The sequence below is a fragment of the Mirounga leonina genome, unplaced genomic scaffold (assembly GCF_011800145.1).
Source record: "Mirounga leonina isolate KUSES-001 unplaced genomic scaffold, KU_Mleo_1.0 Mir_92, whole genome shotgun sequence".
NCBI classification, from domain to species: domain Eukaryota; kingdom Metazoa; phylum Chordata; class Mammalia; order Carnivora; family Phocidae; genus Mirounga; species Mirounga leonina.
Window position 1 is genome coordinate 9,712,824 of NW_023270852.1, and position 16,954 is coordinate 9,729,777.

The window sequence follows — 16,954 nt, forward strand, 5'->3', positions numbered from 1 at the left end:
CACCTTCCTTTCCTCACACTAAACTTCCCTATTTCTTGTGTATCACTCCAATCACGTATTTTTTAATACACCTGTATTTATGCAATTTGCCCTTTTCACCCAACAAATATTGTGATATTTACCTATGTTGTTACATGTGGATCTTGTTGATTCACATTGGCTTCTACATTGAACTTCATTATAAGAATAAACCTCACGTTGATCCACTCCAGGCAGACTGGTTCTATTTTTTTAACATTCAAAGAGTGCAGTAAGGCCCAACCTCGAGCAAATCTCCTGTGTACATGTGCAAGTTTCTCTAGGTCCTCTCCTTGAAGTGGAATTTCTGAGTCATAAGGAATGCACCCACCAACTTTACTAGGCATTGCCAAAATTATTTCCAGTGATTATGTCAATTTATACCTCTATCAGAAAGGTATCAGTCCTTTTGCCCCCCGCTTTTTTTTTCCTTGGTGTTTTTCTTTCTTACTGGTTCCTAAGCATTCTTTTGGAAGTTATTTCAATGCAAATAAATTCTTCCAATCTATAGTTTGATATTTCACAGTTAAGTATCCTATCATAAAAAAATAATAATGTGGAAAATTCTATCAACATTTTCCTTCTAGGATTGTGTTTTATGTCTTAAAAAGTTCTCTACCCCAGTGTGATACATTTCTTCATTTTCTTCTAAGTATTTAAAAATTTCCTCTTCAGATTTATATCTTCAAACCATCTAGAATGTATTTTTGTGTATGCTGGGTTAGTGAATCTCATTTTATCTTTTTGCAAAGAGATCGCCATCAAAAACAAAAAAAGTCCATCCTTTCATCAGTGACTTTCAAAGCTACATCTGTCGTACATCATGTTTTTATATGCAAGTGGGCCTGTTTCTAGGCTCACTATTTTGGTTCTGTTGGTCTGTCTATCCTTGTCTGTTGATATCACACAGCTTAAATTACTCTAACTTTGTAACAAGTTTTGATATCTGGTAGGGTGAGTCTTTTCTAATTATTTTTTCAGAATTGCTTTGGCTCTTCTTGCTCTTTATTCCACCATAGAAGCTTTAGGATTATTAGCTAAATCCCCCATTAGTGTCTTTTTCTTACCTGTTTCTTAATCATTTGTTTGTAGTGAATTGAAGCTACTTTTTTTTTTTTGTTTTGTGGCCGGTTGGCCAAATCTTTTATTCAGTATCCATATTCAGTATCCCATCGTTGATCACACAAATAAACGGGTATTATTAAGAAAGAGAAGAGAGCTGTGTGGAAAAAGTCATGTTGTAACTTCATTTGAAGTTGTATTGATTTTCCAAATTAATTTGGTGAGATTGAGAATAGTTAAAAAAAAAAGTGTTCCCAACCATGACATGATACAAACCTCCCATTTTAGTCTTCTTTTAGGTCCTTTAATAAATATTAACAATTTTTCCATAAAGCTATTACACATTTTTGCGAGATTGATTCCTGGACCTTTTTTTTTTTTTTTTTTTTAAAGCTATTTCCTGCATTTGATCTTCTGGGCCACTAATGCAGCCTCTCCTGTAATTCACCTACTTTATTATCAAAAAACCGTATTTTTAGAGTTGTGTATGTGAGTGTGGTACATTCAGATCTCTTTAAGTACTTTGTTGTTGTTGTTCAGGTGCTCGTCTGTTTCCTCCAGCAATTATTACGCAGAACAGGAATCCTACTATTTTAACCTGATCCTTTTTCTCTGGCGGCTACTAGAGCTCCTGGACTGTGCAATTACCTTCCTCTCAAATAAACCGGGAAATTCCACAGGCGCTGACTGGAAAATGTGCTTCTTGCCCTGAGCTTGGAGTGGAAAGAGGAGACTGTTACATCCCTCCTGAGGCACTCTGGAGGAAGCCTCTCTGATCTTTGTCTGCTCAAGCCCTTCTCCCCCACGTTAACAGTACAGAACACTCAACCCATCCCCTTGCCTTTTGTGAACAGGTAGACCCAGGTCCCTCATACCAGGATGAAAATCCTCAGATGTTGAAATGTCAAGCTCTCTCAGGAATTCTCTGAGCTTCTGAGCTCTGATGCTGCTCACTTTTGATTCCTCCACCCCTGGGGGCAGAAACCTAATTCTCTCCACCAGAGCCAGCAGCTGGCTCTAGAGCCAAGGGCAAGTAGCTCGGAGTTAGAAATGGAAGCCATATGATCCCCAAATCCACTATTGGTGTATTTTCTACTTATTTCTTAGTAATTTGTTGGTAGTGAAAATAAATGCTATTAATTGATGTTTGTCTGGAATTTTTGCAGCTGTGTGGTTGGTTGGCCAAATCTTTAATTTGGTATTCCATTCTTGTTCAACACACATTAACAGTATTTTTGAGAGAAAGGGGACAGGAGGTCCTGCAGATTCCCAAAGAAAAGGCAAAAAAACAAAATACGGCCAGCATTGTCCACTTGCTTTTTTTTTTACTTACAGAGTGAAAAGAACTTCCTTTAATAAGCATCTAAGTGATTTTTGTTGTTGCTGCTGGTCATTTTTAAAAAAATACTGGGAACACCGAGCCTGGGTTTGAGAGATGCCCTGAAATCTTAAGCGTAGTATACACCAATTCCCTCCCACTCTTCCCCCCAAAATCTAGTTGGTTTGAATTAACAGAATGATCCGTTTTTCCATTTTTGGTGGGCAGATGTTTGTAAAAGATCTTAGAACTGTTTGTCTCATTTATCATGAAAATTTAGAAGCGAGGAAGCCTTTAGAAGAATTTTTACTTGAAAATATAAGAAGACTAGTACGCAGGTTCAAGTCTTACACTTTTAACATGAGCTTGTTCAAAGAAACGTTAACAATTCCAAAACGCAATTAAACGAGTTAAAAAGTTAAAACTTCTTCCTCCCCAAAGCACAAAAATTACGGAGAGGAAGTTAACAGAAAATTCTCAAAAAGGTGAAAACAACTCTTCCTTGTACTAGTCCTTGGGTAGTTTAGCAGAGCACAGACTCTTCTTTTCGTTAGTTTCTCTGAAAACGGAATTTGGGTCCCAAGTCTGCCGGTACTTAGTATCTGCTGCGGCCTCCCCCTCTCTCCGAACGGCTTCCCAGGCGGCCTCCGCCCCTGGGGACCCTGCGGCCAGAGCGGCTGTAAGAATCGCGCGGGGGCGGGCACCCCCTCTCCAGGGACGGGGAGAGCCCGCGGTCGGCTCTGCCTACCCGGTCGCGGCCCCTCGAGTAGCGGTCGCTGCGGCCGCCGCCGTAACTGTCGCGGCCGCCGCCGTACACGTCAGGCGAGCAGCCGCGGTAGTCGTCGTAGCGGCCTCCTCCGCCGTAAGAAGGCGGGGGCCCCCGCGCCGCGACGGCGCTGCGCGGGTCCCCGTAGCTCTCGAAGGGGTCTCGATAGGAGCCTCCACTCGCATGGTCCGCGTAGTCGCGGTCGCGCCCCCCGTAGCCGTCTCGGTCGCCGTAGCCTCTCGACGGGCAGTCGTCGCGGGCACTGGCGTGGCCGTAATCGCGGTAGGTGTACTCTCGGGGCGAGGGCACGAACTCGCGGGGGTCGCGGGCGCTCGGGTAGTCTCGGCTCGAGTAGCCGTCTCTGGGCGAGTAGCCCTCCTCCCGGGGGCCCAGGTAGGGGTCGCGGCGCGAGGGCGGCGGTTCCCGGCGCGGCGGGCCCGCATAGCCGTCTCGCCCCCGCGCGGCCGGGGCCCGCCCGCGCATTCCCGCGCCGCTGCGAGCGGGGCCCGACGGCGCGGCCCTCTTGGGGGGCGGCCCGGCCCTGCGCGGCGGCGGCCCGCGCTTCATGGGCATAGGGGCCCTGGAGGGCCGCGGGTCGAAATCCCCCGCGTAGCTGCCGTCGTCCGCCGGCCCGCCCCGGGACGGGGGCCGCCGCGGGCCGCCGCCGCCCCCGCGGGTGCCGCGCAGGCCCCTCAGGCGACCGCGGCTGCGGGACGGCGGCGGTGCGCCCCGCCGCCCGCTCTCAAACGCCGGCTTGGTGGCCTGGGCCACCTTGATGGCCTTACCATCCAGGGACTTGCCGTTCATGTCTCTGGCGGCGGCCTTGGCGTCTGCCGGGCTTTCGAAGGTGACGAACGCAAAGCCCCTGGACTTGTTGGTTTCTCGATCTTTCATCAAGAGAACCTCGCTGATGCGGCCATACTTGCCAAACGCGGCCTCTAGGCCTTTCTCATCGGTTTCGGGGTTGAGCCCGCCAATGAAAAGCTTCCCGGGGCGATCCGCCTCAACCATGTCGGCCGGTCGAGGGATCGGTGGCGGGGGGGGAGGGGGGCGGCGAGGGGACGGCACCCGTCGTGGCCTGGGAGCCCGCTCGCCGACGGCGGCTCCTACCGGTCAGGCAGCGCGTCGTCGCGGAGCCCCGGAACCGCGGTCGGCGCCCCGCTGCGCAGGCGGAACGCTGGGGTGTGCGCCTTGGGGTCTGGGTGCGCAGCCTGGCCGAGCTCTTTCTAGTCGTGATTGGCTGGTGGTCCCGTGGGGGGGGGGGGGGCACCTTCGGGGAAGGTCTTTCAGCTTCGGCTTCGTAACCTGTCCCCGGTTTACTGTCGTCAGCTCACGCCTGAAAGCTCAGTTGCGAAATGAAAAGCCGTTAGGTTAAAAAAAAATTCCCCCCCCATGAGTCTTAATGAGAAAAATTACAATGCATTCTAATCCAAGTTACCCAGACCATTTTCCAACAGGAAAAAAAAAAAATCCACTGGAAAATGAAATAACAGCTTTAAAGTTTAAAAATGCAGTTTGTACATAAAATGTATTAAGAATTTTTGCACTTGTCAATGGGGAAGAGAAGACCTGATAGTGGGGGTGTTGGTTTCTGGAATGGGAAAAAGAGGGAGTCGTTCTTTGGATGCACCGTTTTTCTGTTGTTCTGCGCCATTTTCTACAGTTTGCCGACCTTCAGAGGGCTCATAGTTTTATGTAGTATTACCCTTTAATATAAAGGTATTGCACAGAAAGTCACCTTTAGGGAAAATAAAGGGAGAGAGCTCTTGGACATTCCTCACAGTAGCACCTGAGCAAGCAAAACAAAAGCCTTTGCCTCTTCCTCTCCGAAGAAGAGGTGAATCTCAGGGAAACAAAACATTTTAGGTTCAAACAAATGACACAATTCAGATTTGCTCCTTACAGTATTCTCTGAATGGAACTAAGTGTGAAGAGTAACTTGGTGAACGTAACTTTGCTTGACATTCTGACATCTAAAACTACTTTCTAAAAAAAAAAACCAAAAAACTATAGTGTGTTTGGGGGCTTTTTAAAATAATAGTTTAGATTTTTCAAAGGCTGCTATGTGAAAAGTTAACTGAATAGTCATGAGAAGTCAGTATTTGTGCATGTAATATGTGTACATATACATGTGCACATGTGTTACATTGGTTTACTGCAATAGCTACATAACGTTGAAAGAGGTGGTGAAAGCAGGCATTTTTATGATGTTTCTGACTTTAATGCATACATTTTTAAGGTTTTAAGATTTTTTTTAATGTGCATGAATGGCAGTTAAATGCATCACATCAGTTCATGGGATGAGTTGCAGTAACAGATTTTATTACTAAATCATTTTATTTCTAAGGTAAGCCTACCTGGTCAGGATGTATTTATTTTTAAATAAATTTATTTGTGTTTGCTCACACTTAGAAATTTTACATTTCTGAGCATAAAGGGCATTGGCCTATAATTTTCATTCCCTTACTGAGCTGGGAAGATTTTTGCCTAAATTTCTTTTAATTTTGAGTCTATTCAGATTTTTTAAAATTTCTTCTTGACTTGGTTTTTGTAGGATACACTTTTCTAAGTTATTCATTTTTCTTTAATTTGAAATTGTATTTTATGGATAGCTGTGTTCTGTTTTGCTTTCTGTTTTGTAACCAGTCTCACCAGAAATTTTTTCTTTTCAAAGCAGCAGCCTTTTTCTTCGTTAATACTCTGTTTTGATCTTATTTGCTACTATTGTCTGTCTTTTCTTCTTTCCACATTCTTTGGATTTACAGTTTGTATTATTGTTGTTCTAAATTTTTAGGTAAGACAGTGCATTAAGAGTTTTAAAAAATGGGGGCGCCTGGGTGGCTCAGTCGTTAAGCATCTGCCTTCGGCTCAGGTCATGATCCCAGGGTTCTGGGATCGAGCCCCACATCGGGCTCCCTGCTCTGCGGGAAGCCTGCTTCTCCCTCTCCCACTCCCCCTCTTGTGTTCCCTCTCTCACTGTGTCTCTCTCTGTCAAATAAATACATAAAAAATCTTAAAAAAAAATTAAAAAAAAACAAAGAGTTTTAAAAAATGTTTCTTCTAATTGCTGTAGATAAGTTTAAAACTTATTCTCTGTGTACTAGTTAACACCATGTCCTGAGCTGTGATACATGGTGTTTTCACTGTTGTTCAGTTCCTAACATTTTCTCATTTTCATGCTTTCTTGACTCATGAATTATAAAGAAGTATGTTTTCAAATTTTCAAACATACAGATTTTGGAGGTTATTTCTTAAAATGCTTTGTATGATCTCCATTCTTTGGTTTTTACTGACTTACTTTTTGACCTGCTGTGCATCTGTGTGCATGTGTGTGTGTGTGTGTGTGTATCTGTTTGTCTGTGTAATGTTCCATATATGCTTGAGTGGAAAGTGTATTCTCTAAATACTGGGGTAGAATTCTTTCCTTAGATGTTTAAATCTAGCTTATCCTATTTTTATATTTTTATCTGATAGAATTACCAATCACTGAGAATGGTTTTTAAATTTCCCATAATTGTGGATTTGGCAATTTCTCTTTATTTTTATGCACATTTTTGTTTCATGTAATTTAAGATTATATTGTATATATAAGTTGAAAACTGCTATGTGTTTCTGGTAAATGTCTTTATTATGTAATGATTCTCATTATCCATAACTTTTTTTTTTAAAGATTTCATTCATTTATTTGACAGAGAGAGACACAGTGAGAGAAGGAACACAAGCAGGGGGGAGTGGGAGAGGGAGAAGCAGGCTCCCCGCTGAGCAGGGAGCCTGATGCAGGGCTTGATCCCAGGACCCTGAGATCATGACCTGAGCCGAAGGCAGACGCTTAACAACTGAGCCACCCAGGCGCCCCTATCCATAACATTTTTATCTTAATCTGTTTTGTCTAATATTTATATAGCTCAATGTTTTTCAGATTTCCTTCTGTCAGCTTATTGTGTGCTGTTAACCACACCTTCCTTGCCTCTTTTTTTCCAACTTTCTTGCATTCTCTTGTATCAAATTATTTGTCTTTATTCCTTTCTTTTTCCTCTACTAACATGTAAGTTTTGCCTTCAACTTCTATTTGAATGTTTACCTTGAATGTTTTTATTCAGGGCTAACTTCTAAACACTACGTTTATAAGTTTATTTATAGAATCTTATATTTTCTGCCTGATTAATTTTTACATATGGTGCAGGAGTGGAGAAGAGTAGTTTCTGGGGCTTCTGGAACCTTGTGCACTGCAGTATCAAAACCCATTGGTGCATCCCTAACGGGAGCTGTAATCAGATCAAGAGAATATAGACATGTTAATCGTTGATAGGATTAGTAGAGATTTGGGTGAAAACTAGAATGTTTACATGAAGTGATTGGATCTCTATTCCTCCGAGTGTATTACGTGGATGGATATTGTGTCTGGTAATGTTTCCCCTACCCAGTATTGTAAAACTCCAGGCATGTAAATCCACACTTCATGCAGTATTAGTTAGACATGCTAAATGGGAACAAATAAGATTGCCCAAGCCCACACAGTATGAAATAAAAACTGGAGTGCTGTTATGGGCGAATTCTGTGTACCAGACACCCATGTGGAATATAAACTGGAGCTTATGGCAAAGCCTGTGAATGCCCCACAGTAATGACTACTGAGACTTTGGACTAGAGGGTTTCCATTTGAGGGGCAGTTACTAGCTTGCTATTAGACATTAGTTGACACTGCCCCTAAGATCTGAAGGATATAAATAATTGTATAACGTCACACCCATTAGGATGGTTACTATCAAAGAACCAAAACAAACAAACCCCCAGAAAATAACAAAGGACACGGGAAAATGTTGGCAAGGACAGGGGGAAATTGGAACACTTGTGCACTGCTGGTAGGAATGTAAAATGGTGCAGCCACTATGGGAAACAGTATGGTGGTTCTTCAGAAAAAATAAAAGTAGGATTACCATATGATCTAGCAATCTACTACTGGGTATCCAAAAGAATTAAAAGCAGGGTCTCAGATATTTGTACACCCATGTTCATAGCAACAGTATTCACAAAAATAGCCTAAAGGTGGAAGCAACTCAACTGTCCATGCACAGATGAATGGATAAACAAAATGTAGTATATATGTACATATAATATTGGCCTGAAAAAGGAAGGAAATCCTGACACCCGCTACAACATGGATGAACCTTGGGGACATTATGCTACGTGAAACATACCAGTCACAAAAAGATAAATACTGAATAATGATTCCAGTTATACGAGGTATCTAAAATGGTCAAGTTCATAGGAAGAGAAAGTAGAGCAGTGGTTGCTAGGGGCTGGAAGGAGGGGAAAATGAGCTGCTGTTAAATTGGTACAGAGCTTCAATTTTGCAAGATGAAAAAATTCGAGGGATTGGTTGCACAACAATGTAAATATACCTGAACTGTACACTTAAAAATGGTTAAGTTGGTAAACTTCATGTTAAGTGTATTTAATCATAATTAAAATTTTTAAAAATGAAAAATAATAATCTTTAGCCCAGAAATACCACTGATAATTGGGTGAGGTCACAGAAACACACTAATGGGGAGGGCAGTGCCCAGAAGACTTCTATGATTAAATGGAAATGGTTTGTATAGGAATATGCTATCAGGGGAATGCAGAAAGTTACCCAGGGGATTCACAAGCAAGGCAAGTAGACTTCTCCCCCTTGGACTGACTTTGGAACCACATGAGGAGCTGCAAGATTCTATTCTATTAACAGTGCCCTGTAAACAGTTTCTCAACTGACCAACAAGGAGCTGCTTGGCTTGTGGATGGCGGTTCCAAGGTGAACAAACAGCATCCTGTTTAGAAGGCTAAAAACTGTTTGAGGAGGGTAAAAACAAATCAGCATGGTTGGCTGAATTACATGCTGTTTTCCTAGCGGTGATTAAAGAACTGAACAATGATAAAAGCCCCTAGGTTTGAGCTTTTACTGACTCAGGGGTGGTGTCCATTGGCCTGGCCATGTGGTCAGGCAGAAAAGCAATGGAAAACTTACCTATTAAAGAGATACCCTTGGAAAACCTGGCTGGCTCGGTAGGTAGAGCATGTAACTCTTGATCTTGGGGTCATGAGTTTGAACCCTATGTTGGGAGTAGAGATTATTTAATAAATAAAAGATTTTTAAAAAGAGAGATGCCTCTTTGAGGCATGGCCCTATTGAAATCACTGTGAGAATTTGAGGGATGCAGTACAGTAGAACATGTTGATGCCCATCAGAAGAACCAATTTGCAGGTTCACAAGATGATTGGAATTCACTAGTGGATTGCCCTGTGTACTTGTTTGAGGAGGCTACCTCTGTGTATGAAATGCATGGATGTTGGAGCAATGCAGATATGGCCTGAAGCTAGATATATTCCTCTTGCACTTCTGGAGCGCAAAATGCCACGAACTGTTCTTTCTGCCAACAAGAGACAGACTCCAGATGATACATGGCAAATTCCCTGGGGGAACACAGCTGGCAAGTGAAACGGATCCTGGTAGCCAACGGGTTTTAATAAGAATAGATTTTGAAGTAGAGTTTGCTTACCCAGTGGAAGATGCAAATATTCAGAGTACTATAAAAGAACCATGAGAGAAGAGACTGCACCAATTTGGATCAGCAAGTCCTATTTCTTCAGACCAAGGAACATGCTTTACAGCCCATAATGTCCAACAATGAGTAGGGAGGTATCTTGCTCAGAGTAATAGTTTGACAGAGAATTGGAATGGACAAGTAAACATTGTTCATCTGAAACGGGGAGATACATACATGAAGGCTGGCTTACACGCCTTCATGAATATTTGCTCACACTCAACATAAGGAGGGCTAAGGGAAGATAACTAATGACTGTGATTTTTTTTTTTTATTATGTTATGTTAGTCACCATACAGTACTTCATTAGTTTTTGATGTAGTGTTCCATGATTCATTGTTTGCATATAACACCCAGTGCTCATTGCAATATGTGCCCTCCTTAATACCCATCACTGGGCCAAACTCTGATTTTTCTTTCTTCCCCTTATCAACCTCAACTTTCTTTTTCTTACCTAATGGTCGCAGGACCAAGGCGACAGCTATAAGTTCCAGAAGCAGGGATGATTCCTAAGTAAGAAACTATATTTTAAATCCTTATGTCAGAATTCCTAAGGACCTGATGGAGTGTACCTTTACCCTATTTGGGAAAACCATGATTAACAGTGAATGAAGCTATGTCTAATAGTAAAAATAGCCCACTAATTCTGTATCTGTGTAACCCTACTCTAAATGAATGGTAGTGGACTGAGGGGGAGGTACCTGCTAGACTGATATTGCTGTCTGCAATCTAGAGCTGCACAATGAGTGAACTTCATGTCCCTTCGAAAGGTGGAAAAGTGTGGGTATAAATGGAGAGAAAAATAAATAAATAAATGTATGTATATATGTTATATAATGAAGGAAACTCAAATTCATTAACACTTAGAAAGAGGCTCAAAGCAGGAGATGATACTATGTCTTAGCTCAATTATACCAGATGCCTGAAAGAGTGAAACTATGTAGTACTGAGGCCACTCCTGCTTTTGGAATCTGCCAAGATCAAATGGAAGCCTGCGAACATGAGTGGCCTCATCCTGGGAGATATTTTCATACAATATGATGATGGCCTGGACTGAATGGGACTCTAATAATAGGCCAGTATCTTTTTTTTTCTTTTAAAGATTTTATTTATTTATTTGTCAGAGAGGAGGGGGGAGCACAAGCAGGGAGAGCAGCAGGCAGAGGGAGAAGCAGACTCCCCACTGAGCAAGGAGCCTGATGTGGGGCTCAATCCCAGGACCCTGGGATCATGACCTGAGCCGAAGGCAGACGCTTAACCAACTGAGCCACCCAGGCGTCCCATGGGCCAGTATCTTTTGACTTTTATTTTTCAGATTATGTTTGCCATAGTGAAATAGGGTCTTATACCTACATTGTTGGTAAAATTATAATACTGATATTGATGGCCAGATGTATTGGGAAATTGAGTTAAAAGCCTCCTATTTCTACCCCACATTGACCTTTCCAAATGTTGCTGTTATCTGTTATGTTCAGACAGATATGATTTTTTTTGCTTATATATAAGGGATCCATGGTTAAAGATAGGGGGTGGCCTGGAGCACAATAAAAAACATACTTAATCTTTGTCTAAAACCCTTGGAATTTCCTAAGCAATAGAAGTGTCTTTTGTTACCCATAAACTCTTTCCACCATACCTGAGTTTATGCTAAAGGGGTAACTCCTAGAGGGGCCCCTAACTAGCTTCATTCAGGATGGTAGCTGGTCACTAGAGGAACCCGCCATGTGATTAGAGGGTTAGAACCTCACTCTGGAAAGGGCCTGAAGATTGGGTTTCATCACCATGGCCAATGATTTAATTAATCATGCCTCTGCAGTGAAAGCCCATATGAAAATCCTAAACAATAGAGTTCAGGGAACTTCCTGTTTGGTAAACACATGGATGTGCCGGAAGGGTCACTTGCCTGGAGGAAGCTGCAGACCCACTCCCTGAACTTGCCTTACGTACCTCTTCATTTGGTTATTTGCATCCTTTACAATAAACTATAATCATAAGTACAGTACTTTACTGAGTTCTATGGGTCTTTCTAGTGAATTATGGAAACTGAGGGTGTTGTGGGAATTCCTACATTTGTAATTGGCCAGGAGGCTATTGTAGTAATCAAGGAGAGATGGTGTGTCATTTTCTTTTTTTTCTTTTTTTTTTTTTAGAGAGATTTTATTTATTTGACAGAGACGCAGTGAGAGAGGGAACACAAGCAAGGGCGGGGGGTGGGAGAGGGAGAAGCAGGCTTCCCGCGGAGCAGGGAGCCCGATGTGGGACTCGATCCCAGGACCCTGGGACCATGACCCGAGCCGAAGGCAGTTGCCTAACAACTGAGCCACCCAGGCGCCCCACATTTTCTAACAATAGTTCTCAATTCTTTGACACCAATGGGGTGTCCTACAACTCAACTCACTTCTGACACTAATTCCCCAGAGTTAGCACAGACCCCACAGCTTAAGGGCTCAGGTCCCAACAAAACTGCCAGTTGCACATGGGATCCCCGGGCCACCTGAATTTCTGCCCTACTAAATTACAATGAAGAGGTTCTAACATAATGGTTGTTTTAAGTTCCAACACTCGTGGTCTGGGCCAGCCACTTACTTTGAATTTTTTTTAAGTAGGTTCCACGCCCAGTGTGGAGCCCAACCACAGGGCTTGAACTCAAGACCTAAGCTGAGATCAAGAGTCGGATACTTAATTGACTGAGCTACCCAGGTACCCCTCATTTTGATATATTTTTAAGTAATAATTACAATACTTGAAATTGCAAAATGATAATGGATGAGTATTTTATATGTTTACAGCTGTCCCCCAGGTGTCCATGAAAAAGAATGCTAATACTATTTTTCACTCCTTTTACAACTACTGGCAGCAAACTATAGTAGATCTTAATAATTAATGAAGATGTGAATACTGGTGGACAGGGCAGGGTACATCAAAGAAAGGAGAGCCAGGCAAGGGGGGGATGCAGAGGCATTCCCTAAGGAGTATCACACTAGCTACAGAACGGGGACTTAGCGGGTTGAAAAGCTCCAAGATGAGAAAAAGAAATCTATATCCACTATCAGAGAATAAAGATGACATTTCAAGAAAAAGAAGAATCACCCTTCTCTAGTAACGATAATAATCTCTACAAAGGGCTATGCCCTGACAAGGAAGAGTTGGAGAGTACAGAGGAGCTGCCATGAGGTCCCCATTTCCTCAGGGTAGAAAGGAGAGTCAACTGAATGAGATCCCCATCCTTCCTAGTAGGAAAGTCAGGGCAATATCTCTGGAAGCAGCACCAATGCTGGTGGACTGGGACCCTGCATCTGGTTCCAGTGTCTTCACAGGGACTGAGTTCTGGTCCAGCCATCCAGACCCATGGAGCGATCCCGTGGCTCTATACTATGTCACAGGCTCCTTCACAGAGAGGAGGGAGCTTCCCAGTCACTCTGCAGGTTGGGCACTGCCTTTTTTTAATTTTTAAAGTTGTGGTAAAATATACCTAACATAAAATTTGCCACCTTAACCATTTTTTAGGTATATAGTTGAGTAGTTCTGATGTTGTGGTTTATTCTGTATTTTGGTGTTGGTCCATGATTTCTGTTTCATAGCTCGTAAAATCCTTGGCATTTCCTGAGGAATAAGAACAATGGGAGCATCTTTTTGCATATTTAGTCTTTTGTCATAGATTCCTGAAATAGCTCCAGGACCATAAAGGTGAAAGGAGTGTCTTGTTATTCATAACAAGCCCCTTACAACCACAACTAAGTTTATGTTAATGTGGCAACTTTTGGAAAGCGCCTGAGGATGGTGGCTGGTTGCCAAGGAAACCAACCTCATGATTAGAGGGTTGGAACTTCCAGCCCCCCCCCCGCCCCCCACCTCTCTGGGGAGGAGAGGTTATGGAGATTGAGTTCAATCACCATGGCCAGTGATTTAATCAATCACATATATGTAATGAAGCCTCCATAAAAATCCAAAAGCACTGGGTTTGGAGAGCATCCAGGCTGGTGAATGAGGAGGTGTTGGGAGAGTGGCAGTCTTGCTCAGGAAGAGCATGGAAGCTCTGCTCCCTTTCCCCATACCTTGCCCTAAGCATGTCTTCCATCTGGTTGTTTCTGAGTTATACCTTTTTGTAACAAACTGGTACTCTAATATGTAAAATGTTTTCCTCAGTTTTGTGAGCCACTCTAACAAACTAAGGAAGAGGGTGTCTGGGAACCTCTGCTTCATTGCTGGTGGGTCAGAAGCACAGGTACAATCTGGACTTGTGACTGGCATATAAAGAGCGGGGAGGAGGGGCAGTGTTGTAGGACTGAGCTTTCAGCCTGTGGGATCTGAGGCTCTCTCCAGGTGGATAGTGTCAGAACTGAGCTGAATTGCAGGACACCCAGCTGGTGGTGGAGAACTGCTGGATGTGTACACATGTGGAGACCGGAAGTGTCAGAAGTCGTGTAGCATTCAGAGTATTGTGTTTAATGTAAATGAAAATAAGAGTTTCTCTTTACAGTAGCATTAAGTACATTCACTTTGTGAAACAGATCTCAGAATTCTTTTCATCTAGCAAAACTGAGACTGTACCCATTAAACAACTCCACATTCCCTCCAGCCCCTGGCTACCACCTTTGTACTTCTGTACCAATCTATTAGTACCCCCTCATTTATTCAAATAATATGAACCAAAAGACTATTCTTTTTTATGTTCCTCCTGATTCAAAGATAGTTATATTATTTTGGTGAATGATAATAGGTGTCCATTTTTGGGAAATCCATTTCTGCCCAACTTTAGGAAAGTGGCCCCACAGACTGGGATCTCAGCTTTATTACAAGTGGCGATATTGCCCCAGCGGCCTCTAAGCGCTGCCCAGTGTCCTGCTTTCTCTGGCTTTGAAGACCAGGGTTGAGGTTGCTTCCTTTTCAAGCACTTCCATGCTGCCAATGGAGGCCCAAGCCAAGTTCTGAGGGTGCCTGCCTCAGGGACACAAGCTCCAGGAGCAGACTACTCGACCTGCGACTCCCCACAAGCCTGGTCAGGGCAGCCAGCACCCCGACTCGCCAAAAGCTAGGCCTGCCGGCAGCGCTGTGCCCCCGACGCATCTGTGCACCCTGCTCTGCCCTCCCCATCCTGCTGAGCTCACCTCCCTCTCCCCTCTCCACCACAACGGCGGCGGACACTGCGGACACTCCGGACACTCCGCACAAATCTCCTGGCCCGCCTCACTTCCAGGCTTCATTCCCAGGACCCGAGGGCAGATGCACCGCTCTTAATAATTCACAAAGCCAACTGGAAATAAGCGCCCTCCTCCCCACCTTGAGTTGGAATCCAGGGACTATAGCGGGATGCAAGAGGATGCAAGTCCAGGAGTTTCCTAAAAGCTGGGCGTTCCCAAGCTGTGGGAGTCACAACTTCACTGAGTTGCTAGTAAGTTGGAAAGTAATACAGATGCCTTCAGGAGGAGTAGGATATTTTTGCTTTCATTCATTCATTTATTCACTGAGAGACCACATTGCACAAGACACTGTACCGTGGACTGGAAATACAGCAGTAAGGAAAAAGCCATGGTTCCTGTACTCACTGAACTTACACTGTGTTGATGAAAATAGATAATAAGAAAATCTTTGAGAAATCATAGGAAAGAAACACCTATGCTCTGTTAGGAAAGGGGGGACGGGCAATGGTATTTCAGAGAACAGTGCTCAACCAAATTTTTGACAAAGGATATTCAAACTGCAGTGTAAAGGATGGTCAAGAGTCAGCTCTGTGGAAGAGCAGAGTGGACAGAGAGGATCACCAGTACAAAGGACCAGTGGTGAAAAACTTTTAACATTCAAGGAATTGAGAAGAAATCACTATGTTGCTTGGTGAGAGGGGAGAGTGACATATTGGAAAGTGGAACCAAATTAGGCTGCTTTTTGTTTTTGTTAAAAATTTATTTGAGAGCTCATGCGAGCATACGAGTGGGGAGGGGGCAGAGAGAAAGAATCTTCAAGCAGAGAACCCTATGTGGGGCACAATCCCAGGACCCCTGAAATCATGACCTTAGCCAAAACCAAGAATTGGACATTTAACTGACTGAGCCACCTAGGTGCCCAAATTATGCTGCCTTTTAAATATGGAGAGTGATCCAGCTCTCTCATATCATTCATGTACTCTTTCATTCATTCAACAAATATTTTTTGGGTACCTATGATAGGGGAGGCACTGTACTAGGTATTGGAGATTCTGAGGTGAAGACAAATAGGAAAGGGGGCTATTTAAACAATTACATCTGAAAGACAAAAATACTAACAATATGTGAGTTCATAGTCTTTCTTCCTCCTATTGCTATAAAGGAACCTGCTAGTTTCCACCTTTAATCTGCTCTTAGATCTAACTTATCTTCTGGTAAGGGACCTAGGATTAAAAAATAAATGAAGACAAAAATATTAGAGGGAACCATATGTGCAAAAGGAAATGGGTACAAAATGATAAGCTGAACACAGTATTCTGTTTGAAATAACATTGTCAATGGTTTACACTGTTTGGGGGTCGAGATGAAGCTGAATGTAAAGCATTAGAGGTGGAAGGAGAGGGAAAAGAGACTTGAATATAGTTTTCTGTTTTGTTTTTAAAGAAAACTACTTTGAGTGGTGTGGAGGACAGAGTAGAATGCAATAAGGGAGAAGCCGGGAGACCAGACAGGAAATGATGACTTAAAATAAGCTGTACTAATTAGACTGGAAAGAACATATCTTTTCAATCTAGTTTTCCCTTCTCTTTCCGTCTTAAAGAAGTATATTTTTTTAAAATTTTTTTAAAGATTTTATTTATTTATTTGACAGAGACACAGTGAGAGAGGGAACACAAGCAGGGGGAATGGGAGAGGGAAAAGCAGGCTTCCTGTGGAGCAGGGAGCCCGATGCGGGGCTTGATCCCAGGACCCCGGGATCATGACCTGAGCCGAAGGCAGACGCTTAACGATTGAGCCACCCAGGTGCCCCTTAAAGAAGTCTATTGACCATGTTAAGGTACCATGTGTTTTTCCCACACCACCAATTAAGTCTCCTGAGACACTGACTGAATATCCTCCAAATTTACTCACCTACCTACCTAGAAATAGCATCACATTCCACAGGTTAGTAAGAACGGAGTCTCACAAGACTGTCCCCACATCAGATGCCAATTGGAAGTCCAGGTTGTTAATCTGTGCTTCGAACTGGCTATACGTAAATCAGAGTCTGTCAGCGACCCCTCTT

The 16,954-nt window shown here is 43.2% G+C and overlaps 1 protein-coding gene across 1 annotated transcript; it reads right to left on the reverse strand.

The window, feature by feature from the left end:
- Positions 1-2,993: 2,993 nt before the first annotated feature.
- RBMXL2 (RBMX like 2) lies at positions 2,994-4,175 on the reverse strand. Its single transcript, XM_034994966.1, has one exon. It carries the CDS (start codon positions 4,173-4,175, stop codon positions 2,994-2,996), a length of 1,182 nt encoding a protein of 393 aa, XP_034850857.1.
- Positions 4,176-16,954: the final 12,779 nt, after the last annotated feature.

Excerpts from the sequence above, each read along its gene's own strand:
- RBMXL2 (XM_034994966.1), bottom strand. The coding sequence starts at position 4,175 with ATGGTTGAGGCGGATCGCCCCGGGAAGCTTTTCATTGGCGGGCTCAAC.